Source organism: Zea mays, chromosome 3, assembly GCF_902167145.1.
Source record: "Zea mays cultivar B73 chromosome 3, Zm-B73-REFERENCE-NAM-5.0, whole genome shotgun sequence".
Taxonomy (NCBI): domain Eukaryota; kingdom Viridiplantae; phylum Streptophyta; class Magnoliopsida; order Poales; family Poaceae; genus Zea; species Zea mays.
The window spans coordinates 171,043,242-171,062,361 of record NC_050098.1 but is presented as its reverse complement, the minus strand read 5'-3'; the positions used below and the strand labels follow the sequence as shown (position 1 = coordinate 171,062,361).

Sequence of the window (19,120 nt, the reverse complement as noted above, 5' to 3'; positions counted from 1 at the left end):
TAAATTAGTAAAATAGATATATCACAAATATAATATAGAAAATAGATTATTTTTGTATAGTATTCTCAAATAACATAAATTATTGTCTACTTTGTACTAATATTATATGCTAATTAAGATTTTATGTAACAAATTGTTGTTGGATCGAGCCACGAGCCAGCTCGCGAGCTGCACCGAGCCGAGCCGAGCTGGCTCGCTCTTTTCACGAGCCACAAAAACAGGCTCGGCTCGGGCTCGTTCTGAGCGTCGAGCCGGTCCGAGCCGAGCCGAGCTGCTGCGAGCCCGAGCCAGCTCGTCGAGCTTGAGCTTTTTTTCCAGCCCTAGTCTGATCGGCGAACATAGATCAGCCAAGGTCAGAAATGCCCCAGCTCTACGACATTGGATCTTCCAGCAACAGGCTTCCGCAGAAGCACCATCCAAAAAACTAGCTCCACGCAAAAAAAAGGTAGGTATTGGAAGTGGAGGGAGCTCAATGTAAATCTAGCAGCAGTCAATAAAGAATGCCCGGTTTCAAAATGTGCACATCATATATACACGGCGTTTGCTTACTGAAGTTTAAATGCCACGGACCACAATACCTCACCCTTCCCGGCTTACTACAACTTCCACCTCTCAGATATCACCATGATTTCACACAATGTGAATTCTCTTCCTGCTGCACTACTGTATAAGCACAGTAAAGACTGAAGTCTGCTATGATGAGATCACCAGAACACCACAGGCATGTCGATCCAAACGGTGGTGACTTCAGGACCCAAGATATTGTTTTACAGGAACAACTGCTCCAGAAATTCTGTTCCCACTTGCCAGCACATCAGATCACTGGCTAACCTTCAATTATGGCTCCCAGATCCTCTTCTGACGATGCTTCAGGTGTGACACTCTCTTCAGGAAAATCACTCTGCGAACTGTCTCCTGCCTCCTGCTCTTTAGACGCATCAGTTCCCATCAATCTCTTTAGTTCCATCTCCAGATCATTGGCAACACTCTTGTTTTCAGTAAGGTAAGATTTAAGGTTACTTTTACCATTGAAAGCCTTACCATTGAAACTATAATACGAACCACCACTCTTTCGGATAAGCTTGTGCTTCAATCCAAGTTCAAAAAGCTCAGAACTGCGGCATATCCCCTTTCCAAATTCAAGCTCAAACTGTGCAGTCTTGAAGGGTGGGGCATGCTTGTTTTTTACAATCTTCACAGCAATCTGACTACCTATTGTCTGCAAATGGAAGGAATCATCATTCAAAAGCTACACAGAGTGCATACTGTTTCAGACAACACATGTAGATGCCTATTACATGTGTCTAGTAGTGGCTCAGTTAAATAGGTCTCATAAAGACATGTATATCTCTGTTAAATCAAAGTCACGCTGTGAACTTACTGAATTTCATACGTTATAGTATGAGACTAAACTAATCAGGTAAATGCCAAACATATGCAATACCTCTTCGCCTTTCTTTACCAAACCAATACGCCTGATGTTCAAGCGAACAGATGCATAAAACTTCAAGGCGTTGCCACCAGAAGTAACCTCAGTTGGTCCTCCAAATCCAAATGTGGCTACCTTGGCCCTGATCTACAATGGAGACAAAGAGACTAAGTTGGCAGCAAAACTACAGGCTATTTTAAGGAAAAGAAAGGATATAACTGCATAAGAAAACAAATGATCAATTGCATGCAAAAATTGGTAAGCTTGCACAGGAAGAACCAGGTATCTCTTCAAAATATAGAAATATATGCTAAAGTTTCCTAATTTACAGTGGCATTCCTTTTTGCTTAAGGAGCATGTAATTCCAGAACTTGAGGGTAAAAAATATGGCAACAATCTTCTGACTTATGTGAAGCTTCGCTTCAATAAGATACATAATGGAATAAATTATAAATAAATTACTTCAACTAACACCGAGAATATTATGTATGATTAATACCTGATTAATAAATAACAAAATTGTTTGTGAAAGTGAAAGGGAGTGGCTAAGCTTGCGAAGGGCTTGACTCATCAACCTAGCCTGAAGAGCAATATGTGCATCACCCATCTCACCATCAAGCTCAGTCTTTGGAACAAGCGCAGCAACCTGCATAGTAGAATAAGATAATATGAACTGTGCAACTAACTTCAGTAACAAAGGGAGTCTTTGAAGTTATTAAGATCGAACTGCCAGTTGGAAAATGTTCTTCAAAACTCGTAAGGAACTGCAATATTGCACAAATAGAAAGCAACCCCGCTTAAGATGAGAAAAAAAAGATCGGTGAAGCAGCTAGATAGACCTAGGTCTTACACTGTCTACTACAACAACATCAACAGATCCACTTCGAATCAGTGTGTCCACAAGACTGAGTGCCTGCTCAGCACAATCGGGCTGAGAAAGGAGTAAATTGTTAGTGTCAACACCAATTGACTCGGCGAGAGCTGGATCCAAAGCGTGCTCTGCATCTACAAAGGCACAGTAACCTAGAAAACAGGAAAAAATATTAAGATTTTCTTATAGAGTTACACGACATTAAAGAATAAAAATTTGACATAACTGAAACTAAGATTCAAACTAGTCAAATGATTAAGCATGCCAGCGAAAAATTATAAGGCTCAGTAGAGTGTGAACAAAAGAAGTTCAAACTTCAAACTGGTGAAAACTAACATCCATGGCTGACATCTTCATATATTTCATTCATACTCTTAAAAAAGGTAAGGACAGATTCCCTTTTTACTTCAGGTATATCAACTTTCCAGCCCATTATTCAAAAAGCTTTGTTAGGTAGTTTTGCTTTAGCTGACACCCTCAGGGCATCCAGGTAGTCCCTGGTTGGTTGTAGCGTGTTGTGTGTGTCCGTGTGGGTGTTGTTCTTTCTGTAAGACCTGTTTTCTCTATTATCTACAAAGATGCACAGTTCTCCTGCGCTTTCGAAAAAATAGGCAGCCGAGCGACATTTTTTTTAAAAAAAAAAAGCAGCATGAGAATCAAACTGGAAAACTGCCTTTTCAAAATATATTCATGACTTACAAAAAAACAACAGATAAAGTCGTTACAGAATTCTGATTTTGTAATCATGATACATGGACAAACTGCCTTAAAAGATGTCAAGGTTGGGGTCTCCATTTCTGGACCAGGGAGGGCAGGCAAAAAAGGGGCAGTTTCCATAGAGGATAGCACTCCTTTTAATGGTGAATGTTACACACACAAAAAACAGCTGAGCGGATAATTCACAAGATCAGGTGCGTCCTATAAAATCCCAAAGTTTGCTTGTCCTAATTGTCAAGCTACTTCCTATTTTTTCCACCCTAAGGAAATTGCTGAAAGTTTAGAGTTTACCTCCATTCTTTTGTGCTTCTGCAATGACATGTAGAGCAAGCGTTGTCTTGCCTGAAGCCTCTGGACCATATACCTCTACAACACGCCCCTATAAAAGATATCTAGCATGAAACTTTTACAAAATAAATACATCAAATTACAACATCATAAACTAGCCTAATCCAATTTTCGAATTAAAAAATAGTATCATGTAATTGTCAACCAAAAAAGATCTACTTAAATCATCAATATGCAAATGCTTACCTTTGGAAGACCACCAGTTCCTAGAGCCATATCCAAATCCAAAGACCCAGTAGACACGACTGGTACATCTCTATGGCCTTGTGAACGCCCAAGCCACATTATTGCCCCCTTCCCAAATGCAGACGTTATCTGATCAATAGCCTGGTGTAAAGCCAAGTCTTTCTTTGACATGTTCTCCTCCCCAGAGTCTGTTCCACTTGACTTCTTTTTTGCTACATAGGCAAGAGAAGAATCAGTAACTGATCCAGTAGGCAGTGACAAAAGAGTATAACAGAAGCAAAGGAAGAAATCCTGTAGTAGTATAATCATGTCACAATGCAGGTAAGAGATCAAGAGTTCAAAACAAGAAGCAAAGTGCAAAAAGTAATACGGAATTTGTCTATGACCTTTTGATGCGAACTCTCGGCAATGAAATGTGGAGCCACAGATCCCTTGCTTATAGCTCTGCATAAATACTGAAGTATCAGAAAAATAGGACTCACATTTTTTTTTAAAGTACAAGTATCATATTCCATCCAGTACCATTACTATTTTTAATCTCAATTTGCCGTGCATACTAAAAAAATATGGATCCATTATTGTGCTTTAAGCAAGTTGTTGAACTAAAAAAAGTTAATAACAATGGGGAGTGTTTATGATTTTGTATCATGGTCACACAATAGGAAAAGAAACTTCGCCTACGGTGTCTCAACATAGCAGGTCTCAAGCCCAATGAAGGAGAAAGGTTGTGATAGGCTTGGCGAGCCAACGTTAAACCTAGCCATTATAATGGAGATGAAACCCGAAAGAAATCCATTCAAGCGTAACCCTCTTAGTGACAGGCCATATCAGGTATGGTGTTAAACGGGCAAGGGCCAGATCGGCACCCCCTTGGTGATGCGTCATGTCGCGGTTTAGGCACAAAGTCAAGTGAGCAAGGATCAGGTCGCTACTTCCTTAGTGGCGCACTACATTGGCGTCCAGGTATAGTGAAAATGTGCAAGGCCTTCACATCATCGATAGGTGCGAAGAGTAAGAAAGCTAGTCGGGCCAACTAGGGTTCGTCTAAGTAGTTGGAATGTAAGGTTACTTACAAATAAGTTAAGTGAGTTAGCTAAGACAGTGACTAAGAGGCATGTAAATATCTAATGCGTCCAAGAGACTAAATGGAAGGGTTGAAAAGCGAAAGAGGTGGAATGGACAATACCTGCTTTAAGCTTTGGTACACGGGGACAACTGCAAATAGAAATGGAGGAGTTTTGATTGATAAGAACCTCAAGAAAGGTGTGGTGGATGTGAGAAAGCAAGGAGATAGGATTATCTTAGTAAAGCTTATTGTGGGTGATTTGGTCTTGAACGTAATTAGCATGTATGCCCCCAAGTAGGCCACAATGGGAGTCCTAAGAGACTTATCTGGAAAGACTTAGATGGCATGGTAATCATGGTTAGAGATACACCTATTAGTGAGAAGTTTTTCATAGGAGATCTCAATGGGCATGTAGATACAACAAGTGTAAGTTTTGAGGCGGTTCATGAAGGTTTTGAGTATGGTAGTAGGAATCAGGAGGAAGAGGAATCTTGGACTTTGCGGTAGCTTTGACATGTTAATAGCCAACACTTTCTTTAGGAAGAGACCTCCATTTAGTGACCTATATTAGTGGCCAACACTAGTAAGATTGACTTTGTCCTCATGAGAAAAGAGGATAAACAACCATGCTTGGATTGTAAGCTGATACCTGGAACTGTATTTCAACATAAGCTTGTGGTGACGGTCTTTTATTTCTAGGTGCGGGCCCATAGAGATAAACAAGCCAAAATTGCGAGAACAAAGTAGTGGAAAGTGGAGGGGAGAAAGCAGAGGTCTTCAAGGAAAAGACCATCAAAGAGGGCATTTGGAAGGAAGAATACATAAACAACATGTGAAAGAAGATGGCAACCTACACATGGAAGGTGGCCTCAGAGGTGTGTGGGGCAACTAAAGGGAGTGAAGGCGAAACTGAAGATACTTGGTAGTAGAATGACAAAGTCCAAAGGCAGAGCAGAGCAGGGCAGTGGAGCAGAGCAGAGCAGGGCGGTGCGCCGAGTGAAGCAGAGCATGGTGAAGGGTAGGCGAAGTAGCTGATGGGGAAGGGGAGGCGAAGTAGCTGATGGGGAAGGGAAGGAGAGGCAGAGGAGGGGGTGAAGATGATGGCGACAATGATTTCTCCTTGGCTGGCAATGGCGACAATGATTTCTCCTTGGCTGGCAATGGCGGTTTGTTTGCCCACTTTTTAGTCTTAAATACTACTGCTTGTTTCACCCTGCCTAAACCTAGGCATTCGGCACGACAACCCCAGTCGATGTCTAGGGATCCTCGCCACAACGCCTTGCTCTCCAGGCACCCGCCGTGTTGGCTTCAGGCAAGGCGACACACCATGGCGAGTCCGGGCACCTGGACACCTAGTCAGCGCCTAGGCATCGCCTAGGGGACACCGTGTTAACCAAGCATGGATGACTTCTCGATTAGAATAGGACTAACCAAATATTTGATATGTCTTTCCATTTCTGCAGTAGGTTCTACCCCTGGACTACAGGACTAGGAACAATTGGTGAAGAAGAATAAAGATTTTGCTTCACAACGACGGTTTCCATAAGTTATCTATCTTTACATTATTTGCCATGTATTAGTTTTTAGCATACTTTTGTCACAACCCTACCATGATTTGGCCCAGGGCTTCACTTAATCCTGGTCGGCCACTGCGCGATAGCAATGAGAAAAGAGAAAGAAAAGTTGTTACGGAAAGAGGCAATAAAAGAAGACTTGAAAGGATGAAGTATAACTAAAAATATAGTCTTAAATAGGAGTCTATATTGAATTTTACCTCTAATTTATGGGTTTTATTGAAATTTAACAGCATACGCCAACTTATTTGGGAATAAAAAATTTGTTGTTGTCGTTGTTGTTCTTGTTTTCACACAATAGGAAAAGAAATCTACCACACAGTAAGATCAAATAACATTTCCAAATAGGAAAGTGATATTCGGGCGGCGCTCAATAAAGCAGGTAAAAGCAAGAGATAAACCTACAAATTAAGTTATGGGATAAAGTCATAAAACACGTTGACACGGAGCTACAAGGGTTCACCCGGTCACTAATTGAGATTGAAATCGAGAGGGATCAGCCCCACAGACCGTGATCATGCATACAAACGATCAAACTCCCGCGACCAAACTAGGACTCACTCTCAATCAGCATAGTAGAAAACTCAACTAAACGCATCGAGCATTCGACCGAGAATCGCCAGTCGCCAACCCAGCCCAGCCATAAGAAAGCTTAAATACAGAAGAGAAAGCGAGGGTTGGACCTCAGGGTGAAAAGAAGAGGCGGCGGCGGCGGCAATGACGCGCCGCAGCGACGCGCGCCTGAGGAGGGTCGTCATGGAGCCGGCTTCGCCTCCAACCGCTGCAAGTCGCGCGGATGAGGGCGGAGGCGAGAGGTGAGGGGCTAGGGTTTAGGGGTTTTGCGGGACTCAGGGTTTTTTTTTTTTTTTTTTGGCTGCGCTCCGCCGCCTCTCCGGGCTCCTCCAACTCCAACTCCGGGTGTCGGGATTCGGGAGAGCGCCCGCGGGCCGGCGCTTGCTGTGTACACTCCGATTGACCGACCGTAGACCCGAAAATACCTGATGAGCAGAGTCTGTTTGTGAGGGTCTCGGAATAACTGATGAGTCATGACCACAGTCTGTGGATGTGGTCCACGAATGGTTTTGTTGACTGCAAGTGGGTCCTCGTATACGAGATCCAATTTTTTGTTTTGACGGTTCTTTTATCGCCAGTGGGCTGGCGCAGAAGCCTCTCATGGCCCATCATCAGTTAACTGAATCGGCGTGGCGTGGCCCATCTGCCATCTTCGTCTATCCCTTTCATTTCATCTCAGTTTTGCAGTTTCTACTGCTGTCTTCGCTCCGAAATCCAACCGAAATCTCAGAGGTCAGAGGAAAGTAGGAAACCTCGTTCGGGAACCTGCTTTGAGTGAGACTCCAATCCTTGGGCGCCATTGCCGCCTGTTTTTTGTGCTCGGAAAGGTGCGTTTATTTCCCTGTCCGGGGCGCTTTCCCTTCTCTTCCCGTTGCTTATCCACGTGGGGTTGCCGTGAATCCACCGTCTTCTCCGCCTACAATCTCTCAGCAAAACCACCAAAGCCAGCTGCTCATTTGGGGGAAGACCTTCTTTGAGTGAGGTCCAACCCTTGGGGGCCATTTCAACCTTCGTCCTCCGCAATAAAAGTTGGGCAATCCTATGTCAGTCACTTCTCTTCTAGCCCAACCCATTCCATCGCTGTTTGCTCCTTCTCCCGCGCCTTCGAGAGCTCGCCGAAACCGAACCTCCCGGCGGCGTTTCTTAGGTAACTCCGGCATTAGTCTTTGTGCTTGTGGTCAGGGAAAGACAGCACACATGGATCAGTTGAACATGTGGTGTAGAAAAACTGGTGGTCGAAAATGTGAAATGATCCGTCTACTTCATGCATCTGTTTTCTACATTTTTCTTCTTATTTTTTCGGATTACTGTTACACACTTCCATATGAACAACTGGGCATTTTCTTAAGTGATGCTCGTTCATAGCGACCTTGTATTGAACGCAATGCTAGTAATGAGCTGTATGGAACTTAGCTAACACAAACTCATATGTTGCAGGCGCTGTCTGATTCCTGTATATTTATTTTGGCAATGCTTTCAGCTGCAACAAAACTAACCATGGATGGCACTAGCTTTGACCTGACAGAGCACGAAGGTTCAAATTTGTCTCCTTTTCTACTCAAACTTTTTAATGAGGTTTGTAACTTTTACATGTCTTAGACACATCATTTCTGCATTACAATTATGATTTGTATCGAAAGAAATGCTAGTTGAAGTATAAACATGAACGGTCATTGCAGTGGGATGATCGCAAGACAAGGGGCTTGTTTCACCATGACATCAGTTCCTGTGAAACAAAGGTTTTTTTTTTCAAGATCTGATTCTCTCCTGTTAACTGGCCATGGCCAGGTGTCTTTTGTTGATTTCATTTCTCGCTTAATTTTGCATGATCATGCCATAGGTGCTACCTGGAGTACATAATTTTGTGGCAACATTAATTGAAGGACGTGACCAAAAGAAGCGGCCAACTGAGTTCACAATGAACCAAGTTCTCCAGCCATTTGTTAGTGAGAAGTTCAATTTCACAAAAGTCAGCCCGTTGGAGGTGATCTTTAGATTCAATGACACTGAGAAAGATTCTGCACAATATTTTGATGGTGTTCCTGATACTGTTTCAGCTTCTTCTAGTGCCATCTTGATTAATGTCAGTGCCCCCTCCCCCCCAAAAAAAAAAATACTTAACACTGTACTGATAGATATACGGCATGATTTGATTAACATTTTTGTCATCTTCCGTGTCATAGGTGAGCCCAATTGGCTACTGCCATGTGCTATTGACTCCCAAGATCCAGGACTGTTTGCCGCAAAGGATTGATCAAGAGAGCTTCTTAATAGCCATGTATGTTGCAAGAGAAGCAAGGACTCCCTTCTTCAGAGTTGGTTATAACAGCCTGGGCGGCTTTGCAACTATCAACCACCTTCACTTCCAGGTTAGTATTTAGAATGTCTCGATGTCATATACTTCTGGTTGCAGCATGGCAATTGACAACTGTCTGTATATTGCAATCCTCAAAGTAAGTCATATATTTCGTTCACTAGGCATACTACCTGAAAGTACAGTATCCAGTTGAAAAGGCAATCACGGAGAAGCTCAAGACCCTAGGGAATAGCGTGAGCATTTTTCACCTGGTGGATTACCCAGTCAATGGCTTTGTGTTCGAAGGTGGTGCGAGCCTGGAAGATTTGTCAGATGTGGTCTCCAAAGTCTGCATCTTCCTGCAAGAGAACAACAGACCTTTCAATGTCCTCATCTCTGAATCTGGCAAGAGAATTTTCCTTCTACCACAGGTATTCCCATGCGACCTCAGTTGTGTATAAGCTCTGAAACAAATGTTCACAACACGTCCTTCAGTAATGTGTTGATGTTTATCTCCACCAAAATCGATTGGCCAGTGCTATGCGGAGAAGCAGCTCCTCGGAAAGGCGAGCCAAGAGTTCCTGGACATGAGAATCAATCCAGCAATCTGGGAGCTCAGTGGCCATCTGGTACTGAAGCGGAGGAAGGACTACGAGGAGGCCTCTGAAGCAAACATATGCAGGTTTTTGGTTGAAGCAGCTCTTTCTGAAACAGAATTTCAGGAGCTGAACCTATGCGTGCTCGACTTCCTGACCAGCTCTCTTGGTTGAAACTCGGATGTAGGTTCCTATAGATAGTAACAGTTCTGAGGTTCCAGTTAAAACAGTTGTGCTGGTACTGTTACTTTATGATGGTATATCATGTAGTAGTATTTCTGATTTGACTCGTCACCTCTGCGATGAAATAATATGTCTTCTCCGGCTTCAATTTCGTAAAGAGCCCACATAATCCTGCTGCTGACCTGCTGTACTGCGAAGGCTTTCTTCAATTTCGTAACGCAGGAACTATACTGCCGTGCAATTACAGCCGTAGAATTTCTGAGATTTGAACTTACTCATACCTCAGATGCAGGTAGTGGTTGTAGCATTATTTGGCATTTGCCTCGCATAGTTGATCAGTGCTACGTGAAGAAGCAACTCACCGGGCAGAGTCGCTCGATAGCCATGTGCATTGGTCACGTATTAGTATTTAATTTGTTTATAGAAACAGATTATCAAATGGCCTATTAGCTCAGTTGGTTAGAGCGTCGTGCTAATAACGCGAAGGTCGCAGGTTCGAGACCTGCATGGGCCAAATATAGTTTTTTGTATTTTTAATTTATACTGTACTTTTTTTACCTTGTATTGTGTTTTTTTTTACCTTCCATTCATTCATATTAGTACCCCTTCCTTGTACAAAACTGCTCTGATTACTCTCTCGGTCCAATAGTCTCAATCGATTAAACCTTTCGTGCACATACCAAGGAATACTGATGGCCCACGGGCTTCACCAATCTTCTAATGTTACTGGAAATCTGCTATAAGAATTGTTACAATCTTGTACAGTCCAGAGCCTAGGCCATTTAGCTGTGGAGTTATCCTGGGTTTGCTTCAGTAGTTCCGCATTACACAAAGCATGGTGGAAACTGAACTAAGAATAATCCTTTTTTCGTACAACATGCAGTCTGATTTTAAATACAACTAGTCGGTTGCCCGTGCGTTGCGACGGCTTACAACAATACCCACGTAAACTATCCATCAAAATTTTTTTAATATTTTTTATTGATTGTCTCCGCTCTCTGTATAATATATTTTTTGATTTGGCTAACTGATGTTATTGTTTACTCCATGCAAATATGTCTTGATACAACACGACCAATGAAGTGAGCAATTAGAATAGAGTTCACAACGATTGACTGAATGAACAGAGATTATAAAATGATATAATTCCATCATACAAAGACCAAATAAGAGAAAGTTTGTGAGATCAAGTTTTTAAAATAAGTCCCATGAAGTCAAACTTATAAAAAAAGATAGATCAAAATATGGAGTGATTGATAAAGTCAGGCATCAATAAAAACTGTATGTGCTCCATATAAATTATGCTACTTCGTAACAATTACTAACGTTTAAAACCAACAAATAACATTTCATTTTGTTGTTAGTGTGACAAATCATTGCTGCTCCATCCAATTCAGCAACCTCAAACATCATGTAGTCTATTGCGCCAATGTGGTCTTAGAAACGACCTAATGCTTACAAGAGCCAAGAATGTCGTGCCGTGCTTGGGCTGTAGCCTCGGCCCATAGTGCTGGCCCGGCTCGACACGATTATTTTTTTATTTTACAAAAAACGTATATACATATATACAATTTATATTTAATATTAAAAACATCTTAGCGTGATGTTCTACTGGTTAGACAGTTTCACCCAATATCTCCCGCCCTTCTTCTATCAGGGCATGGGTTCGAACCCCACCTCCTGCAGCACGTGCCTGTGTCATAGTTATTGCCCGCGTGCATCTAGCCCGTGTTGGGCGTCGTTACGCTGGCCCGACACAGTTAGCAGGCCGACATGACGTGCATGTGCCATAGTTGTGGCCCGCGTGCATCTAGCCCGTGTCGGACGTTGTTTGACATCTAAAGACGTGCAACGGATTAATTTGAAATAGCTGTGAGGTGTTATTTGTAAAAAAAATGACGCATGACAACCGTTGAAACTGGTGCTTTAAGTATAGTATAGAATACACTGAAGAAGAAAAATCAGCTCTTCATGGGAGTCAATGAATGATGACAACAGATTAGTGGTCACAAATCATCACTTTTTTGAAAAGGAAGGATTTTTATTTATTCAAGAACAGTACATCGAGGTGATACCAGTCCTTAAAAGTCACTTCCGTCCTCTGCCCACAAGAGCCACACAGACCAGCAGAATCTAAAGATACACACTAGTGGCTATCAATCCGAAGACTAGACCGCCAAGCATGCTTCCAAGGAAAAAAACTCCTTGGTCACTTGAGTCAAATGTTACGTAACCATTACCAAAAAAATTGCATCAGTTCTACCTCCGCAGCACAGCCCATGTGTGAAGCCTCTAGGCTACAGTAAAAATAACCTGCAAAGAAGATAAAGAAATTTTGTTTTAAAAAATTAACTCATTTCTACCTAGCCAGATAGACCAACATACAATTGTTGTCCCAAGTAGAGCTAGACCTTTATGGTCATTTCCGAAGCATCATATCCAGTTCCCAAACATATTATGGATGTTAGAAGGTTTAGAAATACCAAAAGCTACAAAAATGATGTCCCAAACTCGCCTCGCAAAATGACAGTCAAAAAGAAGATGCCTGATCGTCTCGTTTTGTGATAGAAGCTAAGTTATCCTTTGTCAGAATGACTCCCCTTTTTAGATACCACAAGGATACTTTGATTTTTAGGGGGGGTTAGCTTCCAAATAACTTTATTATGATTTGGGATGTTGATTTTGATCAAGGCCTGGTAGAGCGACTTAACTGATAATTTTCTTGACTTAGTTAGACCCCAGGTGAACTCATCTTCACCCTGGTCTAGCTGGACCCTCGCGATACCTGAATACAATTCGTTCCACGCTATTAATCTTGGTCCTATCACAGATCTCCGCCAAGAAATATTTGGTTGTGGGGTTGATAAAACTTCTACGATGGTTATGAATTTTCTTCTTGTTATGCTATATAATCCTAGGTACTGGTGTTTTAAAGTCTCATTCCCAAGCCCGTTGTCTTCCTAAAATCTCACCTCAGAGCCATTTCTATTGGTCACAAATCATCACTATTCTAATCACATTTTAGATTTCATCAATCATAACCATGACATTATCGAACAAATGTTCTGTACAACAATCCTGTGAACATCACCTTGACAAATAATCACGTTCCATCAGAGCTTACAACATTCGACAACACTACAGCACCAAGTTGAAAATCTTACCAATACCTAAAGTAGCAGAACACTAGAGAAACTTCTTCTCAAGTCCCCGCGATGCAAATGCTACAACATTTCTCCTGCACCTTCGGAGTTCAAACGAATAATTGTCCTGCTGTGGCTATCGTACACCCAAGCAATGCGCCAGCAACAACCTGGGAGCAATTTGGCACCCAAGAAATTAGGGACACAAAATGGTATTCATAAATGTATAGATAGTGGTACTGACGAAGCTGCATGATGTTGATAGTAGATAAGCATATATCTACATGTTACCAAGTAAAATGAGGGCATGGTGATGTGGGGTCAGCCAGTTTGAGGTTCTTTTGGTATCCACATAACCAAAATGCCAATAAGCCATCGCTTTCATTTTGCCAGCAACAATAAAATGTAGTCAAAAAGGACATTTGAACAAACCTGGGTTGGTGTATGGCCTAAAAGTTCTCGCAGTGGTCTTGTTTCAGACAAGGGATGTTCAGAAGGAAGTTCACAAACTATTTGGTTCAGTACCTAAAAATTGGAGAAAACAAAATTAAGTTCAACATAAGCACAACACAAATTGTTATCATAATACATAGAGAGCTATCACAAGGTTGTAACGATATAGAAAGGCTACCGAACCAACATTACAGATGCCACGCATAGAGTTATTACATACCGCTGCTTGCTTTCCAGCATGCAATCTGATACCAGAAGCATCGTACATTACCTGCCAAGTCACAAAAAGTGAATTTGTAAGATCTCAAAACCTGGAATTAACTTGCGTTAAAAAAATGGAGTTAACCAAAAGGAAGTCAGTACAAATGTGTGCACAATATGTCCACATGCAACAGAACAACGTCCAACCCGAAACTGAAAATTGCATCCAAGCAACAACAATATAAATGATCATTTTTCTTCTATCAAGATCTAAGAAGTAAAACCTCTTCAGAAGGATATAGGTTGGGATGGAGAACTGATAACCTACCACACTTGCAAATATAGTTGCTGTTGCAAAGAGGGAGCAGTTAAAGCCATCTTGCAACCCAATCGCTACTGCTAGTGCTGTAACCGTGGCAGAATGTGATGATGGCATGCCACCAGAGCCGATAAGCTGCTTGGGATCCCACCTGTTCTCCTTGTACCTTTGTTTAAAAAAACAAGAAGAAATCAAACTTACTTCTGCATGAGAAACAGTATAAACACCTGTTCAGACTTGAATCATAAATTTATAGCTGATCTTCCATAAAGTGCACGCTGATGTATCATATACATCAAAACTGTGGGAAAAAAGAATCAAGAACCCTTGATGCATAATCATCCTTTTGCCAAAATAGGGCAATAAGACAAACCAAATAGAACATTCTTGTTTATAAACACAATAAGAACTCTATGTGTTTATCTCCTTGCCTGGCTTCACTGTTACAAGCGTTCCTTGACCATCTATCTGGAAATCTGATGATTGAACTCAAGGTCTACAATCACTGTGGATAATTTTCATTTTCTAAAAAGAAAAGCCCCAACCTGTTTCTTCCTGTATATATTTCTAGTAGAGTAGAATGATCAAGGTTGCCACAATGGAACATAAAGTTTAAAATGAGACAGCATTATGTGTGAATTCCACAGCCAAAGATCATACTTTTACCAGGACAGATCAATTGATCAAAAATGTGGTGTAAATAACCAGCAAACTGCACTGCATCAATGATCAATGCATTCCAGTCGCCCCATAAAGCATGCACTAGTAGAGTAGAATGATCAAGGTTCCCGCAATGGAACATAAAAATTAAAATGAGACAGCATTATGTGTGGATTCCACATCCAAAGATCATACTTTTACCAGGACAGACCAATTGATAAAAAAAATGTGGTGTAAATAACCAGCAAACTGCACTGCATCAATGATTCCAGTCGCCCCATAAAACATGCACTGACCCACAATTCTTCCCTAGTTTGACCACCAGATCAAGGCCAATTCCATTTGCTTCCAGGTCAATTCACCAAAACCATCGACAAATGAAAGCAAATCCAGCACACAGGATACCATTACATTCCCAGGCTATCATCACTCATTCCTCTAGCTGTATAGGCAACCAAAAAAAAGAAAAGAAACGGGAGGGGAGGGGGGAATTCTTAGTCTCGCTTCGGATGTCCAGGAAATGAGAACAGTCGAACAATGTGTCAAGAGGCAGCTTCGACCGACGGAGCAGCATGCGGATCCGACCACGCTCGCGCCCGATCCCAGACCCAGACCCAAGCACACAAAAAGGGGGAGAAGAGGCAGGACGAGAGGAGTAGGAGGGAATCGGGGAACGGGCGAGGCGTACCATGTGAGGAAGAACTTGATGGACTGCGCGACGGCGAAGCCGAGCAGGGCGGCGACGAGGGGGTAGTTGTGGAAGACGGCGAGGTAGGAGAAGCCCCCGTCATGCGGCGGCGGCGAGGAGGCGTCGTCAGCACCACCGTCCCCCATGGCCGAAAGTCCCTGGCTCCTGGACGGGCGGTCCGGCCGGCGCGGCGCTGCCCTGCCTAATCCTGCCCTGCGCCACCCCCCACCTGCAGCACGTTACCGGACCGGAGCGCGCGCCCTCCGACTATATATATACAGCCTCCGCGATCCGCGCGCGCCAGGAAGCTCCTCCTTCGCTTGGCTTCGCTCTCGCGTGTCGTCTCTCTCACTGCCCCCCCCCCCCCCCCCCCCCCCCCCCCCTGCGTCGCACCGCTCGGGCTCGCACGTACCGCACCAATGCCGACGACAGCCCGGTTGACTGCTCTCAGCTCTGCTCCGGACTCTGGAGGGAGGGAGGGAAGGAAGGAAAGGCCGAAGGAAGGAGCAGAGAGGTGAGCAGCCAGGCGACACTGTTCGGCCCCTCGCCAGCTGCTGATTGGAGTGGAAGCTGGAAGAGGAGGGGAGACAAGTTCAAGAAGGAAGCCTGCTGGCGAAACTTTGGCGCGATCGGTCGACTTGCGCGCGGCCACGGAGCGATGCAGGAAAAGCTGCCGTGGACCGTGGTAAGCTTCAGCCATTGGTCCAAACTACTGTACGCTTTGCTGGGATTTTCTGGCCGGTAGGTCCGGCCTCCTGCCTGTCACGTCCCTCGGCTCCGATGTGCTTGGTTGCGAAAACAACACAGGAAGCAACGGGGACCCCCCCCCCCCCCCCCCCCCCCCCCCCCCCCCCCCCCCCCCCCCCCCCGCTTTGGCGGTTAGCACTTAGCAGGCATGATGCAGATCGGAAACCTTGGGATCTTGATTCATGCATTCCGATCCGATACAGCAGCGCAACTGTCAATCTAGACTAGACATTTGCTGCTACGCAACGCTCATGGTAGTATGATAAATTGATACTACTACTTGCACAAAGCTTCACGCATAGACCAGGCGAATTGATATCCTAATCGCGACGTGAGAGCCTAGCTTGCCCGCCCGCCCGGCGTTTGATCAGGTCGCGCACCCGGAACGAGGTTTCGACTTTCCAGCACATGGTTAGCCTGTCTGTATTTAAAACTTCATTCTAGTGTAATCAACAGTGTAAATTTCTAAGGATAGCCTTAGATCAACACGATTGGAATGTCAGAGCAATGTTTTTTTATGCTCTCTGTTCAACACACGCCTCATATATATATAAAGATCCAGTCCCAACGAACCATCAGCTATTGCTTTGTTTCAGTCCCATATAAACATGAGCTCAGGCTGCAAACCGTCCAAAAATCATCCGATTTGGTCTGTTTTCACTTACTAGACAAGCTCACTAAACGCCTACCAATGCAAATAATTGTCATTGATCGGAAGCATGACAGTCAAAATTGCCAAATCACAACTTCCAACAGGCGGCAAAATCTGACGCTACCAAAACATACATTCACATCTCCTGCACAACCAACAGCTACATCTAACCTATGCCAAGCCTAACCTTCCATTTGGTAGTGTAAAACTGGTTAATGACTTGTTTGGGAGCAGGATGCCGAAGGGGATTTTAGTCCACCAATCCCTTCCGATATCCTTCCTCCCAAACAAGCCCTAATGCGAGACACGAGGATCGGTCATTTTCTTTAAGTTTGGGTCCATGATATCCTTATACTCGGTCTCTTGTGGCTCCAACATCTTCCTCTGCCTTTCCCTCATTGCGTTAGCTGCTTCCAACCATAGCTTATCGCGGACATTAAATTGTCTTCAATAATAAGTTGTACGTCTTGTACCCTAAATTTTAGAGAAGATTTTTCATCCTCTACGCACCCCCAACAACGTATTTTAAATGGTTCTATAAATTTAGAGGACACCGTTGGATCATCTATATAGAGAGTTTCTCTCACCTCTCCTCTATCCATTTTAATATTTTAAACACCAGATTTAGCAAAACTAAAATATGTACAGTACTGTCGGCGTTTCGAGACCGGGGGTCCCTAAGCCGACGAGTGAATGTCGCCGCGTGCCCCAGCCCAGATGGGTCGACGCGAGGCCGAGCGCGAAGGGGGGAAGTGAGGTGGCCGGAGATGGGCGTGAGAGAGGTGGAAATCCCGCGGCCTTCGTGTTCGTCCCGCGCCCAGGTCGGGTGCGCTTGCAGTAGGGGGTTACAAGCGTCCACGCGGGAGAGGGAGCGAGCGGCCTCACGCGAGCGCCTGTCTCGTCCTCATCCCTGCGCGGCCAACCCTCTCTAAGAGGGCCCTGGTCCTTCCTTTTATAGGCGTAAGGAGAGGATCCAGGTGTACAATGGGGGGTATAGCAGAGTGCTACGTGTCTAGCGGAGGAGAGCTAGCGCCCTAAGTACATGCCGTCGTGGCAGCCGGAGAGATTTTGGCACCCAGCTAGTGTGATGTCGTGGCCGTCGGAGGAGTGCTGGAGCCTGGCGGAGGGACAGCTGTCGGAGCTGTTGAGTCCTTGCTGACGTCCTCTTGCTTCCGTAAGGGGGCTGAGAGCCGCCGTCGTCACAGAGTATGCGGGGCGCCATCATTGCCTATCTGGCGGAGCGAGCCAGATGGGACGCCGGTCTTGTTCCCCGTGGCCCGAGTCAGCTCGGGGTAGGGTGATGATGGCGCCTCCTGTTGACATGTCTGGTCTGCGCCCTAGGTTGGGCGATGTGGAAGCTCCTCCGAAGCCGAGGTCGAATCTGTCTTCCGTGGCCGAGGTCGAGTCCGAGCCCCTGGTTCGGGCGAGGCGGAGACCGTCGGCCGAGGCCAGGGCAGAGTCCGAGCCCTGGGGTCGGGCGAAGCAGAGTTCGTCGTCTTCTGGGGCTGTGCCCGAGTCCGAGCCCTGGGGTCGGGCGAAGCGGAGTTCGTCATCTTCTGGGGCTGAGCCCGAGTCTGAGCCCTGGGTCGGGCGGAGCGGAGTTCGCCGTCTTCCGGGGCTTAGGCTGAGTCCGAGCCCTGGGTCGGGCGGAGCGGAGTTCGCCGTCTTCCGGGGCTTAGCCCGAGTCCGAGCCCTGTGTCGGGCGGAGCGGAGTTCGCCGTCTTCTGGGGCTTAGCCCGAGTCCGAGCCCTGGGTCGGGCGGAGCGGAGTTCGCCGTCTTCCGGGGCTTAGCCCGAGTCCGAGCCCTGGGTCGGGCGGAGCGGAGTTCGCCGTCTTCCGGGGCTTAGCCCGAGTCCGAGCCCTGGGTCGGGCGAAGCGAAGCTTCCTATGGTGCCTGCGGCCGGGCCTGACTGCCCGTCAGCCTCACTCTGTCAAGTGGCACCGCAGTCGGAGCGGCGCAGGCGACGCTGTCTTTCTGTCAGGCCGGTCAGTGGAGCGACGAAGTGACGGTGGTCACTTCGGCTCTGTCGGCTGGGGGGCGCGCGTCAGGATAAAGGTGTCAGGCCACCTTTGCATTAAATGCTTCTGCGATTTGGTCGGTCGGTGCGGCGATTTGGTCAGGGTTTCTTCTTGGCGAAGACAGGGCCTCGGGCGAGCCGGAAATATGTTCGCCGCTGGATGGGGGCCTCGGGCGAGACGAAGATCCTCCGGGGTCGGCTGCCTTTGTCCGAGGCTAGGCTCGGGCGAGGCGTGATCGAGTCCCTCGAATGGACTGATCCCTGACTTAATCGCACCCATCAGGCCTTTGCAGCTTTATGCTGATGGGGGTTACCAGCTGAGAATTAGGAGCCTTGAGGGTACCCCTAATTATGGTCCCCGACAGTAGCCCCCGAGCCTCGAAGGGAGTGTTAGCACTCG

At 45.3% G+C, this 19,120-nt stretch overlaps 3 protein-coding genes and 1 non-coding gene across 7 annotated transcripts; 2 read left to right on the top strand and 2 right to left on the bottom strand.

Moving 5' to 3' along the window:
• Positions 1-451: 451 nt before the first annotated feature.
• LOC100384162 (putative recA DNA recombination family protein) lies at positions 452-7,007 on the bottom strand. Its single transcript, NM_001176740.1, is given in 8 exon segments — positions 452-1,219; positions 1,445-1,576; positions 1,929-2,075; positions 2,280-2,452; positions 3,309-3,396; positions 3,552-3,763; positions 3,938-3,995; positions 6,875-7,007. Coding segments are annotated over 8 exon segments (1,278 nt in total). The 5' UTR covers positions 6,950-7,007; the 3' UTR covers positions 452-826.
• Positions 7,008-7,389: 382 nt separating this feature from the next.
• Positions 7,390-9,993, top strand: LOC100272546 (uncharacterized). 4 transcript variants are annotated; one of them, XM_008674127.4, is made up of 7 exons: positions 7,390-7,591; positions 8,202-8,339; positions 8,444-8,503; positions 8,605-8,847; positions 8,948-9,133; positions 9,243-9,491; positions 9,597-9,991. In XM_008674127.4, exons 2-7 carry the CDS (start codon positions 8,235-8,237, stop codon positions 9,828-9,830), a joined length of 1,077 nt encoding a protein of 358 aa, XP_008672349.1. In that variant the 5' UTR covers positions 7,390-7,591; positions 8,202-8,234; the 3' UTR covers positions 9,831-9,991. The 4 variants fall into 4 exon arrangements, with proteins under 4 accessions (XP_008672349.1, XP_008672348.1, XP_008672350.1 ...); XM_008674126.4 differs by having other exon boundaries at positions 7,419-7,911; positions 8,245-8,339; XM_008674128.3 differs by having other exon boundaries at positions 7,424-7,591; positions 8,245-8,339.
• A 286-nt stretch (positions 9,994-10,279) lies between these two features.
• TRNAI-AAU (transfer RNA isoleucine (anticodon AAU)) lies at positions 10,280-10,353 on the top strand. Its single transcript has one exon. It is a non-coding gene; the product is annotated as a tRNA-Ile (tRNA).
• Positions 10,354-12,865: 2,512 nt separating this feature from the next.
• On the bottom strand, positions 12,866-15,526 carry LOC100281758 (uncharacterized). Its single transcript, NM_001154678.2, has 5 exons — positions 15,304-15,526; positions 13,965-14,121; positions 13,656-13,706; positions 13,415-13,507; positions 12,866-13,152 (listed from the first exon to the last, which is right to left on the bottom strand). Exons 1-5 carry the CDS (start codon positions 15,447-15,449, stop codon positions 13,093-13,095), a joined length of 507 nt encoding a protein of 168 aa, NP_001148150.1. The 5' UTR covers positions 15,450-15,526; the 3' UTR covers positions 12,866-13,092.
• Between the last annotated feature and the right edge of the window lie 3,594 nt (positions 15,527-19,120).